This window comes from Nematostella vectensis, chromosome 6, assembly GCF_932526225.1.
Source record: "Nematostella vectensis chromosome 6, jaNemVect1.1, whole genome shotgun sequence".
NCBI classification, from domain to species: domain Eukaryota; kingdom Metazoa; phylum Cnidaria; class Anthozoa; order Actiniaria; family Edwardsiidae; genus Nematostella; species Nematostella vectensis.
Window position 1 is genome coordinate 5,525,397 of NC_064039.1, and position 24,434 is coordinate 5,549,830.

At 42.4% G+C, this 24,434-nt stretch overlaps 2 protein-coding genes across 3 annotated transcripts in view; both read right to left on the reverse strand.

Moving 5' to 3' along the window:
• The window catches only part of LOC5521422, a 30,905-nt gene extending 29,294 nt beyond the window's left edge, over positions 1-1,611 (reverse strand). The window contains exon 1 of one of the 2 annotated variants that reach the window (XM_048729626.1): positions 752-1,611. In XM_048729626.1, the coding sequence (XP_048585583.1) occupies positions 752-1,255 (504 nt within the window). In that variant the 5' untranslated portion in view covers positions 1,256-1,611. The remainder of the gene's footprint in view (positions 1-751) is intronic. The other variant, XM_032366783.2, reaches the window with a different exon arrangement.
• Positions 1,612-3,317: 1,706 nt separating this feature from the next.
• LOC5521535 (cytosolic carboxypeptidase 2) overlaps positions 3,318-24,434 on the reverse strand; it is a 28,843-nt gene continuing 7,726 nt past the window's right edge. Inside the window, exons 16-33 of the mRNA XM_048729627.1 lie at positions 24,336-24,395; positions 23,909-24,034; positions 22,730-22,872; positions 19,158-19,239; positions 17,505-17,612; positions 16,364-16,405; positions 16,032-16,157; positions 15,413-15,482; positions 14,883-14,952; positions 14,564-14,664; positions 13,843-14,075; positions 11,252-11,459; positions 9,496-9,659; positions 5,659-5,882; positions 5,271-5,328; positions 4,989-5,139; positions 4,265-4,447; positions 3,318-3,968 (exon numbers count right to left, since the gene is read on the reverse strand). Coding sequence (XP_048585584.1) covers positions 3,823-3,968; positions 4,265-4,447; positions 4,989-5,139; positions 5,271-5,328; positions 5,659-5,882; positions 9,496-9,659; positions 11,252-11,459; positions 13,843-14,075; positions 14,564-14,664; positions 14,883-14,952; positions 15,413-15,482; positions 16,032-16,157; positions 16,364-16,405; positions 17,505-17,612; positions 19,158-19,239; positions 22,730-22,872; positions 23,909-24,034; positions 24,336-24,395 — 2,295 coding nt within the window. The 3' untranslated portion in view covers positions 3,318-3,822. The remainder of the gene's footprint in view (positions 3,969-4,264; positions 4,448-4,988; positions 5,140-5,270; positions 5,329-5,658; positions 5,883-9,495; positions 9,660-11,251; positions 11,460-13,842; positions 14,076-14,563; positions 14,665-14,882; positions 14,953-15,412; positions 15,483-16,031; positions 16,158-16,363; positions 16,406-17,504; positions 17,613-19,157; positions 19,240-22,729; positions 22,873-23,908; positions 24,035-24,335; positions 24,396-24,434) is intronic.

The following is a 24,434-nucleotide window of genomic DNA, read 5'->3' on the forward strand; positions in this document are numbered from 1 at the left end:
TGCATTCACGAGAGCCTTTTTATCTAGCATAGAGCTGAGCATTCCATTCCATAAATTGTTACGGGATCATTTGCGGGCCTGCACTATGTTGTTTTTATGGGGGTCATTTGAGGGCTGGTATCATTTGAAGGCCTACTGTGTGCTTTTTGGGGGGTCATTTACGGGCCGGGGATTATTTGCGGGCCTCTACCACTCTCATCTTTGTCAGGCAAAGGGGGCCTGTGTTATTGTTTTAGAATAATCAATTACACATACAGTACTATTTCAAAAAAAAAATCCACAATGCGAATCCACAGTGCAATATCAAAGCTGTCTCCTCAAATGTATGAATAAATATCACGAGGTGATCCTTAATAAACGGTATTCTAATTATAACTATATAATTAAAAGCGGAATTTCTAATATTCTAATTGAGTAGGCGTTCATGAGTTAACAATAAAAACCATGAAAACATAATGGAAAGAGCGCTAGAAATAATAACCATAAGTAAGTTAAATGGTGAAAACAAAGTGAATAAATAACAAGGTGGAAAGAAGTAAAGAGAACAAGTTGGAGATGGCATGTGGCACCTAGTTTAGAACTCGGAGAAAAAAACATACACATAAAAAAAAACAATGGTTAATTAGAAGCTAGGACTTAACCAAAGACAAGTGCTTCCTTTCTTAGATTGGGAAAAAATCGATGCTTAATACAATTAATCAAAGTAAACAATAATTTACAGTACGCAAACATTATACTTGTGAACCCTCACCTCTAGATGCGATCCCGCCTGGAATACATGGCACATATGGTTACTTTTCCGTGTTATATTCAGCCCGTAGCAATGATCAAATCCTCTCACTTGCTCCTGTGCACACTGGGCGACGGCATAGAGTGGGGCCGTAAGGATCGAGCCGTTTGTATCAACGCTGTTGACTTTTAACATCCCTTCTCGAATAACAAAATCAACGCGGATCGTTCGAAGTTGTTGTTTTTTCACGCGTTTTATAGTCTCCAGAAGTAGTTGCACAGACTGCGCTTCTGATATATTCGCTGAGCCAATATAATCGACGATGAAGTGGAACTCTTCGGAAAATGTCTCATCAATGGATCTGGATTCATTGAAAGATGAACTTCTCCTAGATTGGTCTAAATCATTTCCAGATCTCAAACTTGGGTGGTCCGATTCTACAGCGGTACTTCCTTGATTTGGAATGGGTTCAGCATTATCTGTCTTTCTAAATGTCTCACGAAGCCTTTGCCTAAAAGACGGCATAGTAGTCTTTACTATGGGTCTGAATAAGCATTACTTGGTATTCTATCGGAGGAAAGACCTCTTGCCACTCGGTTTTGCCCTAAACTTTGAACTCCGTAAACATCTTCCCGATCTTATGAAGCCCGCCGGAAAACTTCGCATTACGGCAGCGATTCTAAGCAAATTGTACCAGTCAAGCCTTACATTACTTCTTTAAGCGACCCATTAGTAGGATCAAGAAGCTTCAAGGCATTGTGAGACGATAAAAGGAAGAAATTCGGGGTCAAACTTGACTTAACCTAACTCTTTCACGAACCATGCTTTTACAGTTGTACTGTTGTTGAGCCATTCGTACAAGACAAACAAGCAACACTTCTCATTGGATGTACTTTATCACGTGGCATTTAGTCAAAACACAAGCAACGCGGGAAATCTATGACCACCACAGGCATCCCAAATCCACAATGCGTGATGACGCTATAATCATACAAGTATTATTGAGATTTTATTTCATAGTATTATGCACGGCTCAATTTTTAACTCTATGTTTACAAGAAACTAAGTCACAACGTAGCGATCACACACTGTGAGCTTGGGATACCAGTGTGAAAACACACAGGTATCCCGTCCTATAACCTTGGCGGATTTGAAATTTTGTTGTGCCCTGTGCATGGCTAAAAAAATCAAAAAAGAAACCTGAATTTTTTTTTTCAAATATGCATAAAAGCAAAAGCTTAAAACATAGTATGGTAGCAGAACCCCGCTTTTGCATAGGCATATAATGTGGAATAGGCTTTCCCTAAAAAAAAAGCTCCACATATGCTCGTCCTATCCCTAAAATTTGCCGATGTGCTATCCGTTACGGCCTTATTTCTTAGGTCTGATATCTCTAAGGGTATCTCGAGCTGGTTGTAAACCAGAAATAAATCGAATAAGCACTAAATTTGTGCGTTTATATTATTTCGAAACAGGTGTGTCTAGAAAGCATAAGAAATCTCTAAATCAGTTATATAATTTTCTGTGACAAACCCAATTTTTCGTATTATTTAGGGGAGAAAGTTGAAGTTGAGCCCACCCATAGGGTACCCTGGGTAAAAGAGTCTCGAGCTTCGTTCGTTTACTTCGGAGTGACGCTCGAGACTCTAGTACCCAGGGTACCCGTAGGGGAGAGCATAAGAGTATAATGAGTCAAAGTTTTTGTCGCCATGAAAATGATAAAGAACACCGAAAATCGAAGAAAAACAAAACAAATAAGACCGTATGAAAAAACTACAAAAGTACAATTTATTATTCACTCAAAATATGTACAGTTAAAAAATAAAATAAAAACAGAAAAATATCGTAAAAAATATACTCTGACAAATATCTTTTAAAATAAATTGTTGTTGGGGCTTACGAGCTTTACTTTATTTCTTAACTTCCTTGCTCCCTATAATCTTACGTATATACGTAAAATAAGATAAATACCAGGTTAATCTATAACCTACGCCCCATGGCGATAAACGACAGTGATTAAAATCCGATAAGCACTTGAGTCAGGCTACGAGTTTAGTGGAAGGTGTGATGAGCGTTAGCCCAGCGCTGTAGAAGTCGATGCCATCTTGAGCCCTGGTATGTATGTCATGTGTCACCTTGAGTACTGGTATGTATGTCATGTGTCACCTTGAGCACTGGTATGTATGTCAGGTGTCATCTTGAGCACTGGTATGTATGTCAGATGCCATCTTGAGCACTGCTATGTATGTCATGTGTCATCTTGAGCACTGTTATGTATGTCAGAAGTCATCTTGAGCTCTGGTATCTATGTCAGATGTCATCTTGAGCCCTGGTATGTATGTCAGATGCCACCTTGAGCCCTGGTATGTATGTCATGTGTCACCTTGAGCACTGGTATGTATGTCATGTGTCATCTTGAGCACTGGTATGTATGTCAGATGTCATTTTGAGCACTGGTATGTATGTCAGATGTCATTTTGAGCACTGGTATGTATGTCGGGTGTCATTTTGAGCACTGGTATGTATGTCATGTGTCACCTTGAGCCCTGGTATGTATGTCATATGTCATTTTGAGCCCTGGTATGTATGTCAGATGCCACCTTGAGCCCTGGTATGTATGTCATGTGTCACCTTGAGCACTGGTATGTATGTCATGTGTCATCTTGAGCACTGGTATGTATGTCAGATGTCATTTTGAGCACTGGTATGTATGTCAGATGTCATTTTGAGCACTGGTATGTATGTCGGGTGTCATTTTGAGCACTGGTATGTATGTCATGTGTCACCTTGAGCCCTGGTATGTATGTCATGTGTCACCTTGAGCACTGGTATATATGTCATGTGTCACCTTGAGCACTGGTATGTATGTCATGTGTCATCTTGAGCCCTGGTATGTATTTCAGATGTCATCTTGAGCCCTGGTATGTATTTCAGATGTCATCTTGAGCACTGGTATGTATGTCGGGTGTCATTTTGAGCACTGGTATGTATGTCATGTGTCACCATGAGCACTGGTATATATGTCATGTGTCACCTTGAGCCCTGGTATGTATGTCATGTGTCATCTTGAGCCCTGGTATGTATTTCAGATGTCATCTTCGAGCTGGCTTGTAGAAGTGCTTGAATTGCGGTGCAAACGCTCCCGTCCGGGGAGGGGGTGGGGGGCTTAACTCGTACGGAATAGTCCCTTCTGCCTTGAATGTCAATGAAATGGTGGCAGGTGCGGCGGGTGTGGAGGCTGCAACAAGAAACTGTTAAGAAACTATGACACAACAATAACCAGTATTACCATACATGTCCGGCAACAGCGTGACTCGTATCTATCTCAGGGTTGCGTGACTCTTAACTTCCTCAGGGTCGCGTTACTCATATCTGCCTAAGGATTGCGTTACTCGTATCTGCCTAATGATTGTGTGATACTTACCTGCCTTAGGGTTGCGTGACCCGCATTTGCCTCATGATTGCCTGACTCTTATCTGTTTCAGAACTGCGTGACTCTTGCCTTCATTAGGGTTGCGTGACGGTAACTCTTACCTGTCTCATGATTGCGTGACGGTGACTTGATTGGCATCGTTGGTTTGTGTGTTCGCCTAGTCTTTTTCACCTCCCCTGTTAGTGAGATCTGCTCGTCTTCTTCAGTCTGAGCCACGCCGGAAAAAGGGGACAAGTGTTTCTTGGAGACACGTTTGTTGGGCTGTAATCGCTGGGCGGGAAAGCCTGCCATAAATACAGTACATACTTACTAGTGGAAATATATTTGAAGATACCTAACTCCATCATGATATCTTTACTTTAGTATAAAAAAAACATCGGCAGGTGTTTTCATAACAATTCCGACATTTACTGCTGAAGATGAGACGTCGTTTGCTGATGCTTGAGTAAAAACTACGAATAGCGAAAATATTCGGACAACAATAAAAATTTTCGCCGAACGTAGAGTTATAAGGTTATTGTTACAGGAAGTTTCACGGTGCCCAATAACCATCTAGTAGCTCAATTTCTGTTTTTTTCTTTGTGCATCTGGAATGATCTACGTTGCTCGATGGTGCGGATATATCCGGAAACAATTCAGAGAAAGACCCTTAGTGCAAGAAAAGGCTAGTATTGCGCCTGTTCAAAATCAGTATTTTGATAGTCTAACATATAAGAACCGGCTAAAAACCTCTTCAGGCTGACTAAAAAGACTAATACTGTACAGATGCTGGACACAAGCCTTATGACCGGCAGAAGGGATGGTCCCAGTAACATAGCCACGCACCGATATCAGCGTAGTCAGGTGAGATGATCTTGCTAGCCAAGCTCACAGCACGCCTTGGGGAGTTCTCCTTGAGTTGGGAGAATTGAGAGATGAACGGTCCGGAGGAGTGATCCCCGTCGCTTTCCGAACCACTACTGCATGTGTATACAGGCTGCCATACAAACACACATATACACGGGCGATCTACTTAAACATTTAGGTCTTAATAATCTGACGATATCAATTAGGGTTTTGATCAATGATGTTTCACATGTATCATGAATACTGCTGATAAATACGGACCTTTTTATCACGATTCGATTCCTCTCGTTGTCGCTTCAGAGCATAACTTACAAGCCTCCTGAAAAAAAAAACACGTGATCAGCACGTGATTCCGAATGATTTGACCAATCAATAACAGCATGACAACCATTTGGTGTTAAGGTAATTATAAGGGAACTTTCCGTTGGTTCTCAATTTGCACGTTCTCTGCACGCCTTGTTTCTCTACTTATGTGGGTGTGTCCTGATAGTGAAGGGTTATTATAGCGGGAGACTTTAGGGAACCTTTACATAAACATATATTTATAAATATATAACCTTTACTCAAACATATTGTTGAGACGAAGTAATCCTGAAATGTTTGCATCGTTTCAGCTGACATAGAGGCTTCTGATATATAAATAACCTACCCTTGTTGTTCAACCGAGTCATCAACATCGTTGTCTAGCTCAGGAAAGTTATTCACTTCACTAGATACATTATAACCGGCCAACGTCCTGTCCGAAAATCTGTCCGGCAGAGGCACATAGACAGGAGAGCTGCGTGCATAACCTGCTCCGATACTTATCGGCTGCACGTGAGATGTAGAGGATTTACTTGGCTTGAAAGTCACGGAATCACCAAAGCCTTTAGCCTAAGGGGAAGATCAAATGGATTTAAAACACATAATCCAACAGATATAGAACACGTGATCAAACGAATCTAGAACACGTGATCAAATGGGTCTAGAACACGTGATCAAATAGATCTAGAACACGTGATCAAATGAGAGCACGTGGTCAAATGGATCTAGAACACGTGGTCATATGGATCTAGAATGTAATCCGCTACATACATTACCTGCCTCAGTCTTCCCACGACGCTTCGTATTGCACTTGGAGGGGAGGGGTGCCAAATCAAAAACCAACGCATTGTTTGTTTTTTTTCGTCCATTTTTTTTAATGACCTCTCATTATAGAAAAAAATCTGAACCCTTGCTTCTTTTTGTCCTTAAAGGAAGAGGTAACCTTGTAAAAGTCGTAATCTAAATCTATCTATTTAGACTGTACCCCTTACACACAGCTTGAGCGAAAGATATTGCTAAATGAGCTAAATAGAGGCAAAAGGCAATAATCATTACAAATAAAAAAGTAAAAAAGGTAATGTATTTGGCATAAGGAAAACATCTGTTTATCCTTATAATTCTATTTTTGTGCAAAAAAAAAAAAAATGATACAGGAAAGCTAGAATTGAAAATTGTCAAGCGCAGGGATAGGGACTTCGCTATATCACAGGTTTGAAGGATCTCTCATATAATCCTAGATCGGAAAGTTCGTTTCGATATTTACATGTAGCCCAGGGACTATTTTTTCACTAAACAAAGCGAGTGGAGACGTAAGATGACTACCTCTTCCGTCTCCACTTCATAAGAAACGCTCGTATGATTACGAACGTTAGATCGCTCTGTGTCGCACTCGCTTCCTTACAGTACGTACCGTTAGATCGGTCTGTGTCCCACTCGCTTCCTTACAGTACGTACCGTTAGATCGGTCTGTGTCGCACTCGCTTCCTTACAGTACGTACCGTTAGATCGGTCTGTGTCGCACTCGCTTTCTTACAGTACGTACCGTTAGATCGCTCTGTGTCGTACTCGCTTCCTTACAGTACGTACCGTAAGATCGCTCTGTGTCGCACTCGCTTCCTCACAGTACGTACCGTTAGATTGGTCTGTGTCGCACTCGCTTCCTTACAGTACTTACCGTAAAACGGTCTGTGTCGCACTCGCTTCCTTACAGTACTTACCGTAAGATCGCTCTGTGTCGCACTCGCTTCCTTGCAGTACGTACCGTTAGATCGCTCTGTGTCGCACTCGCTTCCTTACAGTACGTACCGTTAGATCGGTCTGTGTCCCACTCGCTTCCTTACAGTACGTACCGTTAGATCGGTCTGTGTCGCACTCGCTTTCTTACAGTACGTACCGTTAGATCGCTCTGTGTCGCACTCGCTTCCTTACAGTACGTACCGTTAGATCGGTTTGTGTCGCACTCGCTTCCTTACAGTACGTACCGTTAGATCGGTCTGTGTCGCACTCGCTTCCTTACAGTACGTACCGTTAGATCGGTCTGTGTCGCACTCGCTTCCTTACAGTACGTACCGTTAGATCGGTCAGTGTCGCACTCGCTTCCTTACAGTACGTACCGTTAGATCGGTCTGTGTCGCACTTGCTTCCTTACAGTACGTACCGTTAGATCGCTCTGTGTCGCACTCGCTTCCTTACAGAGTACGTACCGTTAGATCGGTCAGTGTCGCACTCGCTTCCTTACAGTACGTACCGTTAGATCGGTCTGTGTCGCACTCGCTTCCTTACAGTACGTACCGTTAGATCGGTCTGTGTCGCACTCGCTTCCTTACAGTACGTACCGTTAGATCGGTCTGTGTCGCACTCGCTTCCTTACAGTACGTACCGTTAGATCACTCTGTGTCGCACTCGCTTCCTTGCAGTACGTACCGTTAGATCGCTCTGTGTCGCACTCGCTTCCTTACAGTACGTACCGTTAGATCGGTCTGTGTCGCACTCGCTTCCTTACAGTACTTACCGTTAGATCGCTCTGTGTCGCACCCGCTTCCTTACAGTACGTACCGTTAGATCGCTCTGTGTCGCACTCGCTTCCTTACAGTACGTACCGTTAGATCGCTCTGTGTCGCACTCGCTTCCTTACAGTACGTACCGTTAGATCGCTCTGTGTCGCACTCGCTTCCTTACAGTACGTACCGTTAGATCGCTCTGTGTCGCACTCGCTTCCTTACAGTACGTACCGTTAGATCGCTCTGTGTCGCACTCGCTTCCTTACAGTACGTACCGTTAGATCGCACTGTGTCGCACTCGCTTCCTTACAGTACGTACCGTTAGATCGGTCTGTGTCGCACTCGCTTCCTTACAGTACGTACCGTTAGATCGGTCTGTGTCGCACTCGCTTCCTTACAGTACGTACCGTTAGATCGCTCTGTGTCGCACTCGCTTCCTTACAGTACGTACCGTTAGATCGCTCTGTGTCGCACTCGCTTCCTTACAGTACGTACCGTTAGATCGCTCTGTGTCGCACTCGCTTCCTTACAGTACGTACCGTTAGATCGGTCTGTGTCGCACTCGCTTCCTTACAGTACGTACCGTTAGATCGCTCTGTGTCGCACTCGCTTCCTTACAGTACGTACCGTTAGATCGCTCTGTGTCGCACTCGCTTCCTTACAGTACGTACCGTTAGATCGGTCTGTGTCCCACTCGCTTCCTTACAGTACGTACCGTTAGATCGGTCTGTGTCGCACTCGCTTTCTTACAGTACGTACCGTTAGATCGCTCTGTGTCGTACTCGCTTCCTTACAGTACGTACCGTAAGATCGCTCTGTGTCGCACTCGCTTCCTCACAGTACGTACCGTTAGATTGGTCTGTGTCGCACTCGCTTCCTCACAGTACGTACCGTTAGATCGGTCTGTGTCGCACTCGCTTCCTTACAGTACTTACCGTAAAACGGTCTGTGTCGCACTCGCTTCCTTACAGTACTTACCGTAAGATCGCTCTGTGTCGCACTCGCTTCCTTGCAGTACGTACCGTTAGATCACTCTGTGTCGCACTCGCTTCCTTGCAGTACGTACCGTTAGATCGCTCTGTGTCGCACTCGCTTCCTTACAGTACGTACCGTTAGATCGCTCTGTGTCGCACTCGCTTCCTTACAGTACGTACCGTTAGATCGGTCTGTGTCCAACTCGCTCCCTTAAAGTACGTACCGTTAGATCGGTCTGTGTCGCACTCGCTTCCTTACAGTACGTACCGTTAGATCGCTCTGTGTCGCACTCGCTTCCTTGCAGTACGTACCGTTAGATCACTCTGTGTCGCACTCGCTTCCTTGCAGTACGTACCGTTAGATCGCTCTGTGTCGCACTCGCTTCCTTACAGTACGTACCGTTAGATCGCTCTGTGTCGCACTCGCTTCCTTACAGTACGTACCGTTAGATCGGTCTGTGTCGCACTCGCTTCCTTACAGTACGTACCGTTAGATCGGTCCGTGTCGCACTCGCTTCCTTACAGTACGTACTGTTAGATCGCTCTGTGACGCACTCGCTTTCTTACAGTACGTACCGTTAGATCGGTCTGTGTCGCACTCGCTTCCTTACAGTACGTACCGTTAGATCGGTCCGTGTCGCACTTGCTTCCTTACAGTACGTACCGTTAGATCGCTCTGTGTCACACTCGCTTCCTTACAGTACGTACCGTTAGATCACTCTGTGTCGCTGTAGGTTTGCCATTGTTACGAGTGCTGGCACCGGTGTACTTCTGCATGACCTTTGGGGTCCCTTCCGTGTCGAACATGCCCTCCACCTTGGCGGTACGGACCTCCCAGTTAGTCTGGCTACGCTTCATGCTGCCTGGTTCGTCTTGACATACAGAATCGATAAACAGAATAAGGCTAGAGATAAACAAACTGAAGCCTAACAAACACTCGCCAACAATTTCCACTTTCTTTTACCATCTTTCCAAAGTCTCTACCTATTTGAAAACAAATGGATAGATTTGAATTTGTTGCTATTTTGCCATAATCTACAAATTGAGAAAAGTCGTTTGCTTTTCAGTGGAGGCATCTATTTTGCTTAAAAAAGATCGTGATGCGTTGGGTAATATGCGCGGGAAGAAGACTGGGTAGTGATTAATATTGAAGAATTTGAATTTGAACTAAGAAATCACGTGACCTTTTGAGTGGCAAACCCAAGCAAAAATAAACAAAGAAATCACGTGACTTTTTGAGTGGCAAACCCAAGCAAACAATAAACAAAGAAATCACGTGACTTTTTGAGTGGCAAACCCAAGCAAACAAAAAAACAAAAAAACAAGAAATCTCGTGACTTTTTGAGTGGCAAACCCAAGCAAACAATAAACAAAGAAATCACTTGACTTTTTGAGTGGCAAACCCAAGCAAACAATAAACAAAGAAATCACGTCACTTTTTAAGTGGCAAACCCAACCAAAAAGTAAACAAGAAATCTCGTGACTTTTTGAGTGGAAAACCTAAGCAAACAATAAACAAAGAAATCACGTGACTTTTTGAGTGGCAAACCCAAGCAAACAATAAACAGAGAAATCACGTGACTTTTTAAGTGGCACACCCAAGCAAACAATAAACAAAGAAATCACGTGACTTTTTGAGTGGCAAACCCATGCAAACAATAAACAAAAAAATCACGTGACTTTTTGAGTGGCAAACCCAAGCAAACAATAAACAAAGAAAGGCCGCGGCCGTCACGACAGAGAGCGAAATAAAAAATTAGATAAAATATGCCCTTTTTGAATGCCACAGAACCTTTCTGGCTGATTCGTAAGCGCTGTATAAGTTGCGTTTTGTTAGACCCCGTCCCCACGTATCCGTTTTTGTTTGAAAACGGAACCTTTTTGTTATGGATCCGTTTCCGCCCACACGGAAACGCGAAAACGATGACCGAAACGGAAGGATTTGAAAACGATCTCCATAGTGGAACAATTTGAAAACGATACCCTTTCGGTTCCGTAGGGACGGACGAAAACGGAACCATTCGAAAACGATGGCGTGATTCAATCTGCGCGCGCGATGTAAACAAGCAAAATAGTGGGAATACGCATGCGCTGTAGTGCATTTTATCCTTTTCGTATCGTTTTTTTTTTTTTTCAAAATAAAAACGCTTTGTGTGGACGCGGATCTTTTTGAAAACGGAACAAATAAGTTGCGTTTTCAAATGAAAACGGATACGTGGGGACAGGGTCCTAATTTGGCGCAAAAAGCCGGGGCGCGAGCGAGATTGCCACCCCCAAAAAAGTGATTTCTCAGCACAAGTCGCCCATACCACCTTTTCTTGCAATTTTTCATTCGGGTTGGCAAAAGAAAGCCAAAATATTTGAAAACTCGATAAAGCTAAAAGCACAACAAAAGAGACAATAAAGCAATACAATAGTTTGTGCCTTCTAAGTCAATAGTGAAAAAAAAAAGAATTTAGCCTACCTGGTCTTCCCCTGTGCAGAACGGCTCTCCCCTCTTTGGACTGTCTGGAAATCTTCGCTCTTGTTGGAGTATACTCGTTTGCATCCATCCAGGTCCCGGATGTCGAGGCCAGGTTGGCCCTAGAGGAGCTCATGGATTTGGCGTCCGTTAGCGATATCTGAGACATGCTCTTACGGATCTCTGAGACTTTGGGCTGGTGGAGATGGACCTGGAAAAAAAGAAATAAGGGAGAGAAACCTCCCAAATCAAAATAAAAATGGTGGGGATGGACCTGGAAAGGACGAAATATGGGAGAGAAACCTCCCAAATCAAAATCAAAATGGTGGGGATGGACCTGGAAAGGACTAAATAAGGGAGAGAAACCTCCCAAATCAAAATCAAAATGGTGGGGATGGACCTGGAAAGGACGAAATATGGGAGAGAAACCTCCCAAATCAAAATCAAAATGGTGGGGATGGACCTGGAAAGGACTAAATAAGGGAGAGAAACCTCCCAAATCAAAATCAAAATGGTGGGGATGGACCTGGAAAGGACGAAATATGGGAGAGAAACCTCCCAAATCAAAATCAAAATGGTGGGGATGGACCTGGAAAGGACTAAATAAGGGAGAGAAACCTCCCAAATCAAAATAAAAATGGTGGGGATGGACCTGGAAAGGACTAAATAAGGGAGAGAAACCTCCCAAATCAAAATAAAAATGGTGGGGATGGACCTGGAAAGGACTAAATAAGGGAGAGAAACCTCCCAAATCAAAATAAAAATGGTGGGGATGGACCTGGAAAGGACTAAATAAGGGAGAGAAACCTCCCAAATCAAAATAAAAATGGTGGGGATGGACCTGGAAAGGACTAAATAAGGGAGAGAAACCTCCCAAATCAAAATAAAAATGGTGGGGATGGACCTGGAAAGGACTAAATAAGGGAGAGAAACCTCCCAAATCAAAATAAAAATGGTGGGGATGGACCTGGAAAGGACTAAATAAGGGAGAGAAACCTCCCAAATCAAAATAAAAATGGTGGGGATGGACCTGGAAAAAAAGAAATAAGGGAGAGAAACCTCCCAAATCAAAATCAAAATGGTGGGGATGGACCTGGAAAGGACTAAATAAGGGAGAGAAACCTCCCAAATCAAAATCAAAATGGTGGGGATGGACCTGGAAAGGACTAAATAAGGGAGAGAAACCTCCCAAATCAAAATAAAAATGGTGGGGATGGACCTGGAAAGGACTAAATAAGGGAGAGAAACCTCCCAAATCAAAATAAAAATGGTGGGGATGGACCTGGAAAGGACTAAATAAGGGAGAGAAACCTCCCAAATCAAAATAAAAATGGTGGGGATGGACCTGGAAAGGACTAAATAAGGGAGAGAAACCTCCCAAATCAAAATAAAAATGGTGGGGATGGACCTGGAAAGGACTAAATAAGGGAGAGAAACCTCCCAAATCAAAATAAAAATGGTGGGGATGGACCTGGAAAGGACTAAATAAGGGAGAGAAACCTCCCAAATCAAAATAAAAATGGTGGGGATGGACCTGGAAAGGACTAAATAAGGGAGAGAAACCTCCCAAATCAAAATCAAAATGGTGGGGATGGACCTGGAAAGGACTAAATAAGGGAGAGAAACCTCCCAAATCAAAATCAAAATGGTGGGGATGGACCTGGAAAGGACTAAATAAGGGAGAGAAACCTCCCAAATCAAAATAAAAATGGTGGGGATGGACCTGGAAAGGACTAAATAAGGGAGAGAAACCTCCCAAATCAAAATAAAAATGGTGGGGATGGACCTGGAAAGGACTAAATAAGGGAGAGAAACCTCCCAAATCAAAATAAAAATGGTGGGGATGGACCTGGAAAGGACTAAATAAGGGAGAGAAACCTCCCAAATCAAAATAAAAATGGTGGGGATGGACCTGGAAAGGACTAAATAAGGGAGAGAAACCTCCCAAATCAAAATAAAAATGGTGGGGATGGACCTGGAAAGGACTAAATAAGGGAGAGAAACCTCCCAAATCAAAATCAAAATGGTGGGGATGGACCTGGAAAGGACGAAATATGGGAGAGAAACCTCCCAAATCAAAATCAAAATGGTGGGGATGGACCTGGAAAGGACTAAATAAGGGAGAGAAACCTCCCAAATCAAAATCAAATTGGTGGAGATGGACCTGGAAAGGACGAAATAAGGGAGAGAAACCTCCCAAATCAAAATAAAAATAAAAAAAGAGGGTAAAACACCAATACTCTGGAAAACAATAAATACAGCAACAAGAAGTCCAGAAAAGTTATATCACTTTTCTCTACAAACTTTAAAGGATTAGCCAATACCCTGAATCGTCATTTGTTCCTGATCCTTAGCCTGGAATGCAGACGTTTACCCGGTGTTTTTATAGCCGCCATCTTGCTCAAAATCCAAGATGGCGGCTACGCCTGCATTGCAGACTACCTTATCCTTTAAAAAATATTCTCAAATATTTTCACCTAAATGCTGTGTTTAGATACGTCTACTGAGGTATTAATCTTAACAATGAAGGCACTTTGGCTGAGTCTCGAGGGTGACCGCATATTGGAGGTTTGACTGACAGTACTGTGTCGTACCTTGGTACTAGAGAAGCAGGCACCCCTAGGCCTCCATGGGTAGTTCGGGGGAGAGCATGGAGGGCTCCTAGGCTTGAGGACCGGAGCTTGGCTATCACTGGCTTGCTGATTCGCGTTCGCCTCCATCTTGTAACGGCTATTGTACATGGTGATCTTACGGGCGAGATCCAATGCTGCGGCACCCGAGCTGAGACGGCTATCACTGCGCGACTCGTGTGGGATCTGGCAATCACCTGAAAACAGCGGAAAACATTAGCAGGGCCTGTATACTGGGTTAACCTTGAAGGAGTTTGTTTAGTTCTGTTTTGAAAAGCATAGCTATCTGATGGTGCTGGACAATGTTTGTTTATCGGATACAGTAAAAGGACGTTTCATTTCACCTTGATCCTTACGAAGCATGTTTCACTTTACCTTGATTCTTACGGAGCATGTTTCACTTTACCTTGATTCTTACGGAGCATGTTTCACTTTACCTTGATTCTTACGGAGCATGTTTGACTTTACCTTGATTCTTACGGAGCATGTTTCACTTTACCTTGATTCTTACGGAGCATGTTTCACTTTACCTTGATTCTTACGGAGCATGTTTGACTTTACCTTGATTCTTACGGAGCATGTTTCACTTTACTTTGATTCTTACGTAGCATGTTTCACTTTACCTTGATTCTTACGGAGCATGTTTCACTTTACCTTGATTCTTACGGAGCATGTTTCACTTTACCTTGATTCTTACAGAGCTGCCGTGCAAGATACCCAACCGTGAAATTCCCTTCCTCGATGCTCGGGTCAACTGTCTGGGAGTGTGTAGACCACCGACTTAAACTATAATTACGTAAAACGGAAATAATTAGCTAAGATTTATAAACACCACATTGTCAGTGCGGCCGGCTTGGTCGCAGGCAGTTTACTCAATTTTTATTTTCGCGCATCTAAATAAAGTTAGACTAAGGGTTGTATGCTAAAATTAAAGCCTGCGAGCAGGCTACAGACCATAGACAGTCTGGTCTAGCTAGATTTGTCATGGCTTCTGTATAACTAACCTGTCCCTCTTGTCTTTAATCATTTCGTTAAGGTAATTACTACCAGCCGTGTAGCGAAAATGAGGTACATCTAAAAAGAGACGCACAAATGTTGTTTATTATCTTAATTACTTTAAGTTTCGCGATAATTTTCCACTTTTATTTTTTTTTATTTGTGTCGTCTTTCTAGATAATAATTTGAGGAGCAGCATAATCAACATCGGAACATTGGCAAGGAGGGATAGGGGTTGGGGGGCAACATTGGCAAGGAGGGATAGGGGTTGGGGGGGGAACATTGGCAAGGAGGGATAGGGGTTGGGGGGGGAACATTGGCAAGGAGGGATAGGGGTTGGGGGGGGGACATTGGCAAGGAGGGATAGGGGTTGGGGGGGGGGATGAAAACATTTTCATTTCGATAATGTAAGCAGTTTGTCCGTACCGTATCCTCCCTACGGCCATGTCATAATCGTAACTATACCGTGACTATTACATTGTGGTTAGATCTTCTGTGAAGCCTCAATTTGACGTCCACGTAAAGAAGATAGACTCACCCGAGCAGGACTGATTTACAAGCACGCCTTTGAGCATGTACGAGTTGGTAACGGCTTCTAAATAGCCGGGCTGTCGAGGGAAGAACAACGTTAATAAAATGGTGAAAATGCTCCAGCGTACAAACATATCGAGCAGCACATTAAATAACACAATAAGCCAATACAGGTCCGAATACCAAAGTTATTTAGTTTCATAACTCCCTACCACAATGGTTGGCTCTACCTGGACCCAACCGCAAGCGCAACGCAAATATTTTCAGATTTTAATTGAAAAGCTAGGGCAACAAGAGGAAGCGCAATTGTTTGCTGCGTTGCGTCGCGCTTGCATCTTAGTGAGAACCAAAAGATTGTCGATCAACCTCTCCTTTGTTATCATTAACAATTGAAAAACAACACGCAAGAAAAACTTCAAAATAACCAACCACGACAGAAAGTATCTCAGTAACTTGATGAGCCAATAGAAATGAAATCTTCGGGTGACTCAGGTATTTTATGGGAGGGTAAAATTGCGATAAGATTGGCCTTCTTTAAAATCCTGAAGCAGTTTGGGCCGGTTGAGGAGTAGGAGGTTACTGGACATAAAACGACTATGAAAATTACCCGTAATGATGTTACATACCCCTCTGTCTGCATGCTCCTTGCATAGATGAACTGGTGTGAAGGTGCGCGGTGCATCATGGTGCTCGTGCTTGCGTGGCCGAGGGTTTTCGAGGCGCATGCGCGAAGCACTATTCAACATTGAGCGCTGTAGAAAAGAAAAGAAACATTTGGTCGCGCAAGAAAGCAGGAAGACAAAGAGATAGGCTGGGAGGATGGAATTTGAGAGAGGTGGTCAGAAGAAAGAAAAAACAAAGAAAAATATAACTACTAAACTTTAAAAACATCAACATCAACAACAAATACATAAGAAAAATAAAAAATAAACTAATGCATCTCACTGCATTTCTATACCTTTCCTTGTTTGTAAGTCAGCTTTAGATTCGTGGGCGCCTCCTTGAAACAGATTGGACAGCAATGGTTAGATCATCTTATTCAGATTACAGGTTTCGTAAGTTAGGCTAGCTAAGTTCTAGGAGATTAATCTAGTGAAGCAGAGGCCTGTTAGGGTCGTTTATTTGTCAAGTAGATGCCATAAGGTTCTATGCTGTCATAGATGTCACAAGTGTCTTTAGACACGTAGATGTCATAAGGGTCTTTAGTCACGTAGATGTCATAAGGGTCTTAAGTCCCGTAGATGCCATAAAGGTGTTAAGCCACGTAGATGCCATAAGGGTCTTTAGTCACGTAGATGTCATAAGGGTCATAAGTCACATAGATGTCATAAGGGTCTTAAGTCCTGTAGATGCCATAAAGGTGTTAAGCCACGTAGATGCCATAAGGGTCTTTAGTCACGTAGATGTCATAAGGGTCATAAGTCACATAGATGTCATAAGGGTCTTAAGTCCCGTAGATGTCATAAGGGTGTTAAGTCACATAGATGGCATAAGTGTCTTTAGTCACGTAGATGTCATAAGGGTCTTAAGTCACGTACTGTAGATGCCATAAGGGTCTTTAGTCACATGCATATCAGAAGTGTCTTCAGTCACATAGATACCATAAGAGGCTTTAGTCATGCAGATACCATAAGGGTGTTAAGTCACGTAGATGCCATAAGGGTGTTAAGTCCATAGATACCATAAGGGTCTTTCGTCATGTAGATACCATAGGTGTCTTTAGTCACATCATACCATAAGTGTCTTTAGTCATGTAGATGCCATAAAGGTCTTAAGTCACGTAGATGCCATAAGAGTCTTTAGCGCCGTACATGCCATGAGGGTCTTAAGTCACATAGATACCATATGGGTCTTTCGTCATGTAGATACCATAAGTGTCTTTAGACACATCATACCATAAGTCTCTTTAGTCACGTAGATGCCATCAGGGTCTTTCGTCACATAGATACCATAAGTGTCTTTAGTCATGTAGATGCCATAAAGGTCTTAAGTCACGTAGATGCCATAAGAGTCTTTAGCTACGTACATGCCATGAGGGTCTTTAGTTACATACATGCTATAAGGATCTTAAATCGGTAGGTAAATAGGCTAGTGAATACCGGTTCATTCTTGGGCACGTCAGTTATCACTACATCCTTGATCTTCATTGCTTTAGCGTGCCTCTTGTTCCTTTCTTTCCTTGATCTGAGCTTCTTTTTTCGAGAGTGCTAGAGACAGAGAACACAAATACAGTAGTTTAACAAAGGAAATATAAATACAACATATTGAGTTTTTAGAGGAAAAACAGTAATCTCGACATCACCAAAATCATCACCTTCTTTGCCTGTATTGTGACTATCATCATTATCATCACTACAAACACCTAAATAATTGCCTTTTATACGGATTAAGGGAAAGGAAAAGGAAGCTGGGCCGACTTTATTCAGAATCGCAGCCATAGGCTGAATTACTCTGGATTTACATTACACAGGGTCTTATTCGGACTGCTATTCAAGGCGCACTGTTCTGCCACGCAGTTTACATGGATGAGAGAGTGTTAGTATGTTAATGTCCCTTTTTTGGTTATGCTGCCTAGTTCAGACATTGAAGATGGACTCTGCTTTTTTTTATTGGTGCACCCCCCCTGGACACCTTCATGACACACACCAAGATTGGTTGTTATAGGATGTTTTGTTCATGAGATATGGATATTTTTGTTCTTAATGAAATCGGAATAGTTTTGTTTTTAGTGACGTCCTCGATGACGTCACCATATTTTTGCACCTCCCCCTTGACACAAACATGACACCTGCGAAGTTTGGTTGTAAAAAAAGGTTTCTTTCAAGAGATATGAACGATTTTGCTTTTAATCACGTTTTTTGCTTCTAAGGACGTCATCGATGACGTCACACAAGAGGTGACCATATTGGAGCATCCCCTTGACGCCAACATGACACCTACCGAGTTTGGTTGTGAAAAAATGTTTCTTTTGAGAGATATTAATGTTTTTGCTTTTAATCACGTTTTTTGCTTTAAGTGACGTCATCGATGACGTCATACAACACGTGACCATATTGTTGCATCCCCCTTGACACCTACATGACACCTACCGAGTTTGGTTGCCATATGATGTCGAAGTCTTAAAGCAGATTAATGACACGTTGATATCTCCCATATAAGCAAAGCTACTCAAGCTCGATGGGCCAATTTCAACGTAGGATGCTGTTTTTATGACTAATGAACAACTTTGATATATTCCTCCAACAAACATTGCTCTCTACAGGAAAACTAAACTCCTCCCATTGTGTACCTGTTCGTCTTGCTCGTCCTGTGTTTGTTATTTCTGAAATTATTGTAACTATTATTGTAACTATTATTGTAACTATTATTTAAGTTGAACCCGCCTAGATTAGCCTGTTCTATTAGCGGATGAGCACATAAAAGAAACAATAATGTATTTATGTACAATAAAGTTGAAGTTGAAGATGTTTCCTTCGTGAAATATAAATATTTTTTATTTTGATGACCTCAGCATATTTGTTTCTAGTAACGTCATCGATGACGTCACCAATAACGTGATCACAGTTTTGCACTTCCCTTGACACATACATGACACCTGCCAAGATTGGTTGTCATACGGACGGACATTGCGTCACAAAAACTCGAGTCGATGGATTACGGATATTTGTTACAATATTTGTCTTATAAACCACTTTTTCTAGGTATGGGGCTCCGGTCACGCGGCGCTTCGGTAGTTCCGCTATAATACTCACATGACTGAATTGCGAAGTGCTGGGCGCGTAGATCAGATGCATGGGTAGACCATCTGACACGGAGCTATCCGAGCCACCAGTGCTACGATCGAAATAAGATCGTGTAAAAGATCACGCACACATGCGACATTACTACTTTCTTTCTTCGCATTTACGGATAAAATAATAAAACATCACAATTAGTTCAGTAAACGAACGATTTAGGTTCGACAAAATTTGTAACAAAGCCAATTTACCTTTACTCTGTTTATATGCATCCAAATGGTGCACACAAAAAGATCCACCCGAATCCGACCATGGCAACCTCTTTATTTCGACCATCGAAAATCCAAGATGGCCGCCAAATCCAAGATGGCCGCCAATTTTGAGCAAAAACTCAAAGAAAAACAGTCAAACAATCACACATGGCAAATTTAAGCATCTAAACATGTTTATTGCATTTCGATACATGTAAAAATGGCATTAAATCGAAACCTGAGCTTGCAAAACATTTCATTTTTTTAAGATTTCTAATCCAAAATGGCCGCCAAATCCAAGATGGCCGCCAAATCCAAGAGAATCGCCTTCACGCTAAATTTTACCTACATATTTCAAATAAAAGCAAGTAAACACCCAATACTAGATACTTAGATAACTTGGTATTGTTTTTCATGCATAATGGCCGTTAAGTGATTTAATAAAGGCAATAAAATCAATTTACGAGGACGCAATGCTTGTTTTCAATGCGACCAATTCTCCCGAAATCACACACCCGGGCGGTATATAGACACGGTAAATATATACAATATCATGCCGCAGCTCTTCCGAGACGAAAATCGCTTTTCATTTTTCATTAAAATGCGGAAATCTGATTATGCCAGGTGTACATCGCATCAAAGTCCTCACGATCCACTTCAGGAGAGATGAGGCACGCAATGCCCTTATATTGGCCACACGCTGGAGTGCACTGAAGCCCGTTCTTGAAGCAGGTGCATAATCTTGTCTCACAATGACCACCACAATTGCACGTGATGTTTCGCAGAAGCTGCGCTGGGGCTGCTGGCTCTGACATCTGCACAGGAACAAAGCCTGTGCAGGTTACCGCCCATCCCCACTCCTCAGGAGAAGCATCGTTCCCTTTCCATGCCTGGACCTGAAGAAAGACGCGGTGACTGTGAAATCGGGCGGCGTCTGATGTCGGCGGAAGCTTTTCCGGGGGTACATATCCTGCTGCTGTAGCCACTTTCGTTTGAAACCTCTGGAGCCTTGCGGTTTTCAGATCATCCACTTTGCTTCCATACATTATGAGAAGTGCCCTTTCGCCAGCTGTTTCTATGGCCACTTTAGAAGACTCGCTTGCCATAAACGTTCAGAACCCCGTCTTTCCCGATTCCATATGGCCTTGAAGTGGTATCACAGCCACTAACAGCATAAAGACAAAGAATTGACTCTGATAACTGAGTGTCCACTCTGCGCTTGATGGCGTATTTGCGTTGTGGTCCACGTTGTCTGCTATCAAATGAAGTAACGCGTTCTCTGCAACTTCATCTACGCCCACACCTTGTGTTACGGCAGCGTTTTTCTTATAAGGGGTGGCTTCAGAATACGATGCGCAGAAACCAAAGTTACTAAGAAGATCAATCAGGTCACGGCACACATACAGTAGACCTACTTGTAAAGGGGATAGGAAGCCTCTAGGACACGTTGCACTCATAATGGCTTGACCAATTGATGCCGTTTGTAAGTCATCAGCATTCTTGCTTTTGATTATGCCACCAAGAAACTTACGGAGGGATGCTGGTAAGACAGAGAGGTTGTTATCAATGGACTTGATATTCTCAGCATCTGGGTATACTTGGGAGTGTTTTTCTGCACTCTTTATGTCGTTTCTTATATACTCACTGACGATATCAATCAAAGTATCAATATCTTTCCAGATGCGCATCATGGATAATTTTGTTCACGTTGTTATTGAGTGTGACTATAAGTGGTGGTTGTTTCACTGATATAATTGTTACCCTGTTTCCATAATGTGTCTCCAACTGTCTCTGTAGTGTTCTCTTTGCAAACACACCATCATCACCTGCTTTATGTTTCAGTATTTCAAGGAGCTCGTCTAGGGTGACTGCTTCGTCGTCATTCTTTTCTAGATACTCAAGCACGTGCTGAAACGCAGACTTATTGCTTTCGTCTTCTACTATACTTCGACGTCCTCGCTTCTTCGGAGGCTGTCCTTTTGTCAAGCCGCATAGCATCGACAAAGTTCTATCAGCAATGAAATACTGGAATCAGGGTTTGCAGGGAATCGTTTTGCTCTAGACTTATCGATAACTCTTCCGCATATACAGCAATCAGTGTGGAACGAAAAACGGCTCTTTCTGAACGAAGTGCTGGCCCAACATCAGTTGATTCGTCTTCCCGTTTTCGTTTTTTCTGCTCATAACGTCTAGCATTTGTATGCCTCTTTCGACAGTCGGTATGTACATAAAATGAGCTTTCATCAAACTCGAAAATGGGTAACATTTTTTCCGGGTGCAACTTGTTATGCTTAACAGAAAAGTTATTTAAAGTTTCCAGACCTTTACGCCCCACAGATGCATAACTTTTTACTTCTTGAAGGTCTATTTTCTTATCACACAAAATACACGGGGAGAGAAAGGCTGAAATAAAATGATAATGTCCAATTCAACAAGAAACTTCTTGAATTAAAAAATATCACTGTTGATTAATTGTGGGGATTGTACATAGCCATATATTTTAACCAGGATTAATTGAAGTTTGATAAAAAAAAACTTTTGGTTTGGCTCTATCATTCATTGTTAGAGATTAGGAATGAATTATCAATTTCGTGCAGTTCGACAAAAGACGGTCAAACTGAGTCAGAAACGACAAAGGAACAATAAAAAAGGTGTTGCTAGCGATAAAAAAACGGTTGAATAATATGCAAAGCAGTCTTTAGAGTAGATTATGATGATTTTTAAGCACTTACCGACTGAATTTATCCATGTTTTTGCTGAAGAACTTGCAGATCGAGCAGTGAACCACATGTTGATTCAGATTTCGATTAAATAGCCGATTTTACATGTATCGATAAGCAATAAACTTGCATAGAGGCTTCACTCTACCAAGTATAATTGTATAACTATTTTATATATATATTTTTTTAAAAATGGCGGCCATCTTGGATTTTCGATGGTTGAAATAAAGAGGTTGCCATGGTCGTATTCCGGTGGATATTTTTGTGTGCACTATTTGGATGCATATAAACAGATCTAAGGTAAATCGGCTTTGTTACAAATTTTGTCGAAACTCCGTAAAAAAAATTCGTTCGTTTACTGGACTAAATCCAAACACAATGCTCCAATTTTGGATTATAGAATTTATTCGTCAAAAAAACAAGGGGATTATGGATATGCCGATAAGAACATATTTTTTTCTGCAAGGCGCTTTTTTTGAATGCGATGATGAACAAAATCGCGACTAACAGAGCTGCATTTATGATGGAAAACAATAATGAAGAGCTTGGCCAGGTCAAAAACATCTCTTTCTGGAACCTGACGAAAACTCAAAAGTAGTCAAAGCCCTGGTGATACCTGGACTCGATGTCGGATGTATAGTTGGCATCAATGTCCACGTCAGACAGGGACATGTTCGGTGCTGCTGTCCCCTTCTTCTTCATCTTTGCCAGGATTTCTTCCCGCAGGGTTCTTTCCAGCTCCAGCAGAATAGCAACATACTGTCAATCAAAATGAAGGCCGGTCACATAATGAATGGTATAACTAGAAATAGTATAGACAAGCTGTAGAAAAACTAGGTGGTCTGCGTAGGCAGGGGCGTAGTCAGGAGGGTGGTCCAGCCCCCCCCCCCCCCCTTCTAGCAGCCAAAAATACAGTTAATGTATGAGACATTATCTAAAATACATGAGAAAATGCATTGAAAGGGCCTTTTGGGCCCCCTCCTGTAAAAACATGCTGGGTACGCCGCTGGTAGACGTTATCGTAAGGTGTGTTGTACATCTCTCTGAAGACAGAGAGTTTATCAGTGCCCTCAGAGCAGTTGAAGTCGACGAGGGGATGATGCTTGAAACGTCGCCAAGCTAATCTGTTTTCAGTAGAGCTGTAGCAGGCCTCAAAAAAGGGGGTAACGATACAGAATCATGGGCACAGCCACTTACCAACTGGTCATCAGACAGTCACACTCTAGTAATACAGTAAGCGCCCTTGGAAAGGCACGTACCATATGAATTGTATGTAGTCTATGAGTAAAACATTTTTTCGAAGAGAAACATTAACATACGAGCGAGGTTGTGTCAAAAACCAAATTGGAGGTTGTAACTAGTAACAGAGAGTATCGCAAAACTCTGTGACATGTACCAGGGAGAAAGTGGTGTTTTTACTTCTGTCAAAAAAGATGTTGTAAAGGTCGCGGATAAGACGCTGAGCTACCACGGCTCATGTTTTGTAGTTATCTCTTCTAGAGCTCACGGTTTCTTGTTGGATCAAATATTAGCATCAGTGGATGTAGTCAATATATGGATATGTTTGCGCTTTAAAGTTGCGCTATTGCTGTCGTTGTGGTTGTCGTCTTTCGTGTGGTTTCCGTTGTTGCTGGTGGTGGAAATACTGTTGTCGTTGTGGTGGTCGATGTTGCTGGTGGTGGTAATACTCTGTTTTTATTGTTCTTGTTATTCTCGTTATCACCGTCGTTGTGGACATCACTACCGTCATTATAGTTACTGCCAGTGGCGGGGTTGAATATATTAATGCAAAAACCTTAGTATCATCCGGATCACAGAAGTCAAGCAGAGTGTCACAGAAGTGGTAGCCCATCGCTTCCAGGTCCACAGTGTTGAAATGGAAGCCGTTACGTTTACCAAGAGACGAGCCGCAAAACGTAGCCTGCAAGAATAAGTACTCGAAATAAAAAAGGCTGTGTTATAATAGTACATTACTTTTCTAAAACCAGGAGCTGAAAACAATAACATGCCATAAACTACATTTGAGACAATTTCCAATACAAAGCTGCGACGATAATAATGAGAGCGTGATATAAATAAAATTTCATCCACTGAGAATGATCGACAAGTACATATATCAGCCCTGCTTCCAAGAGCTCGGCCTTGCACGTCTCTCATGCAGACAGGCCAAGCCCAGTGCTGGAACTGGTACTATTAGGAATGATCGTATATTAGCACGTCACCTCCATCGTGAAGCTATTGAGGATCCCAAGCTGCCACATCACAACACGACCGGTTCCCTCCTAATCAATTGAAATTAATGGTCAATGAGCTGATGGTTC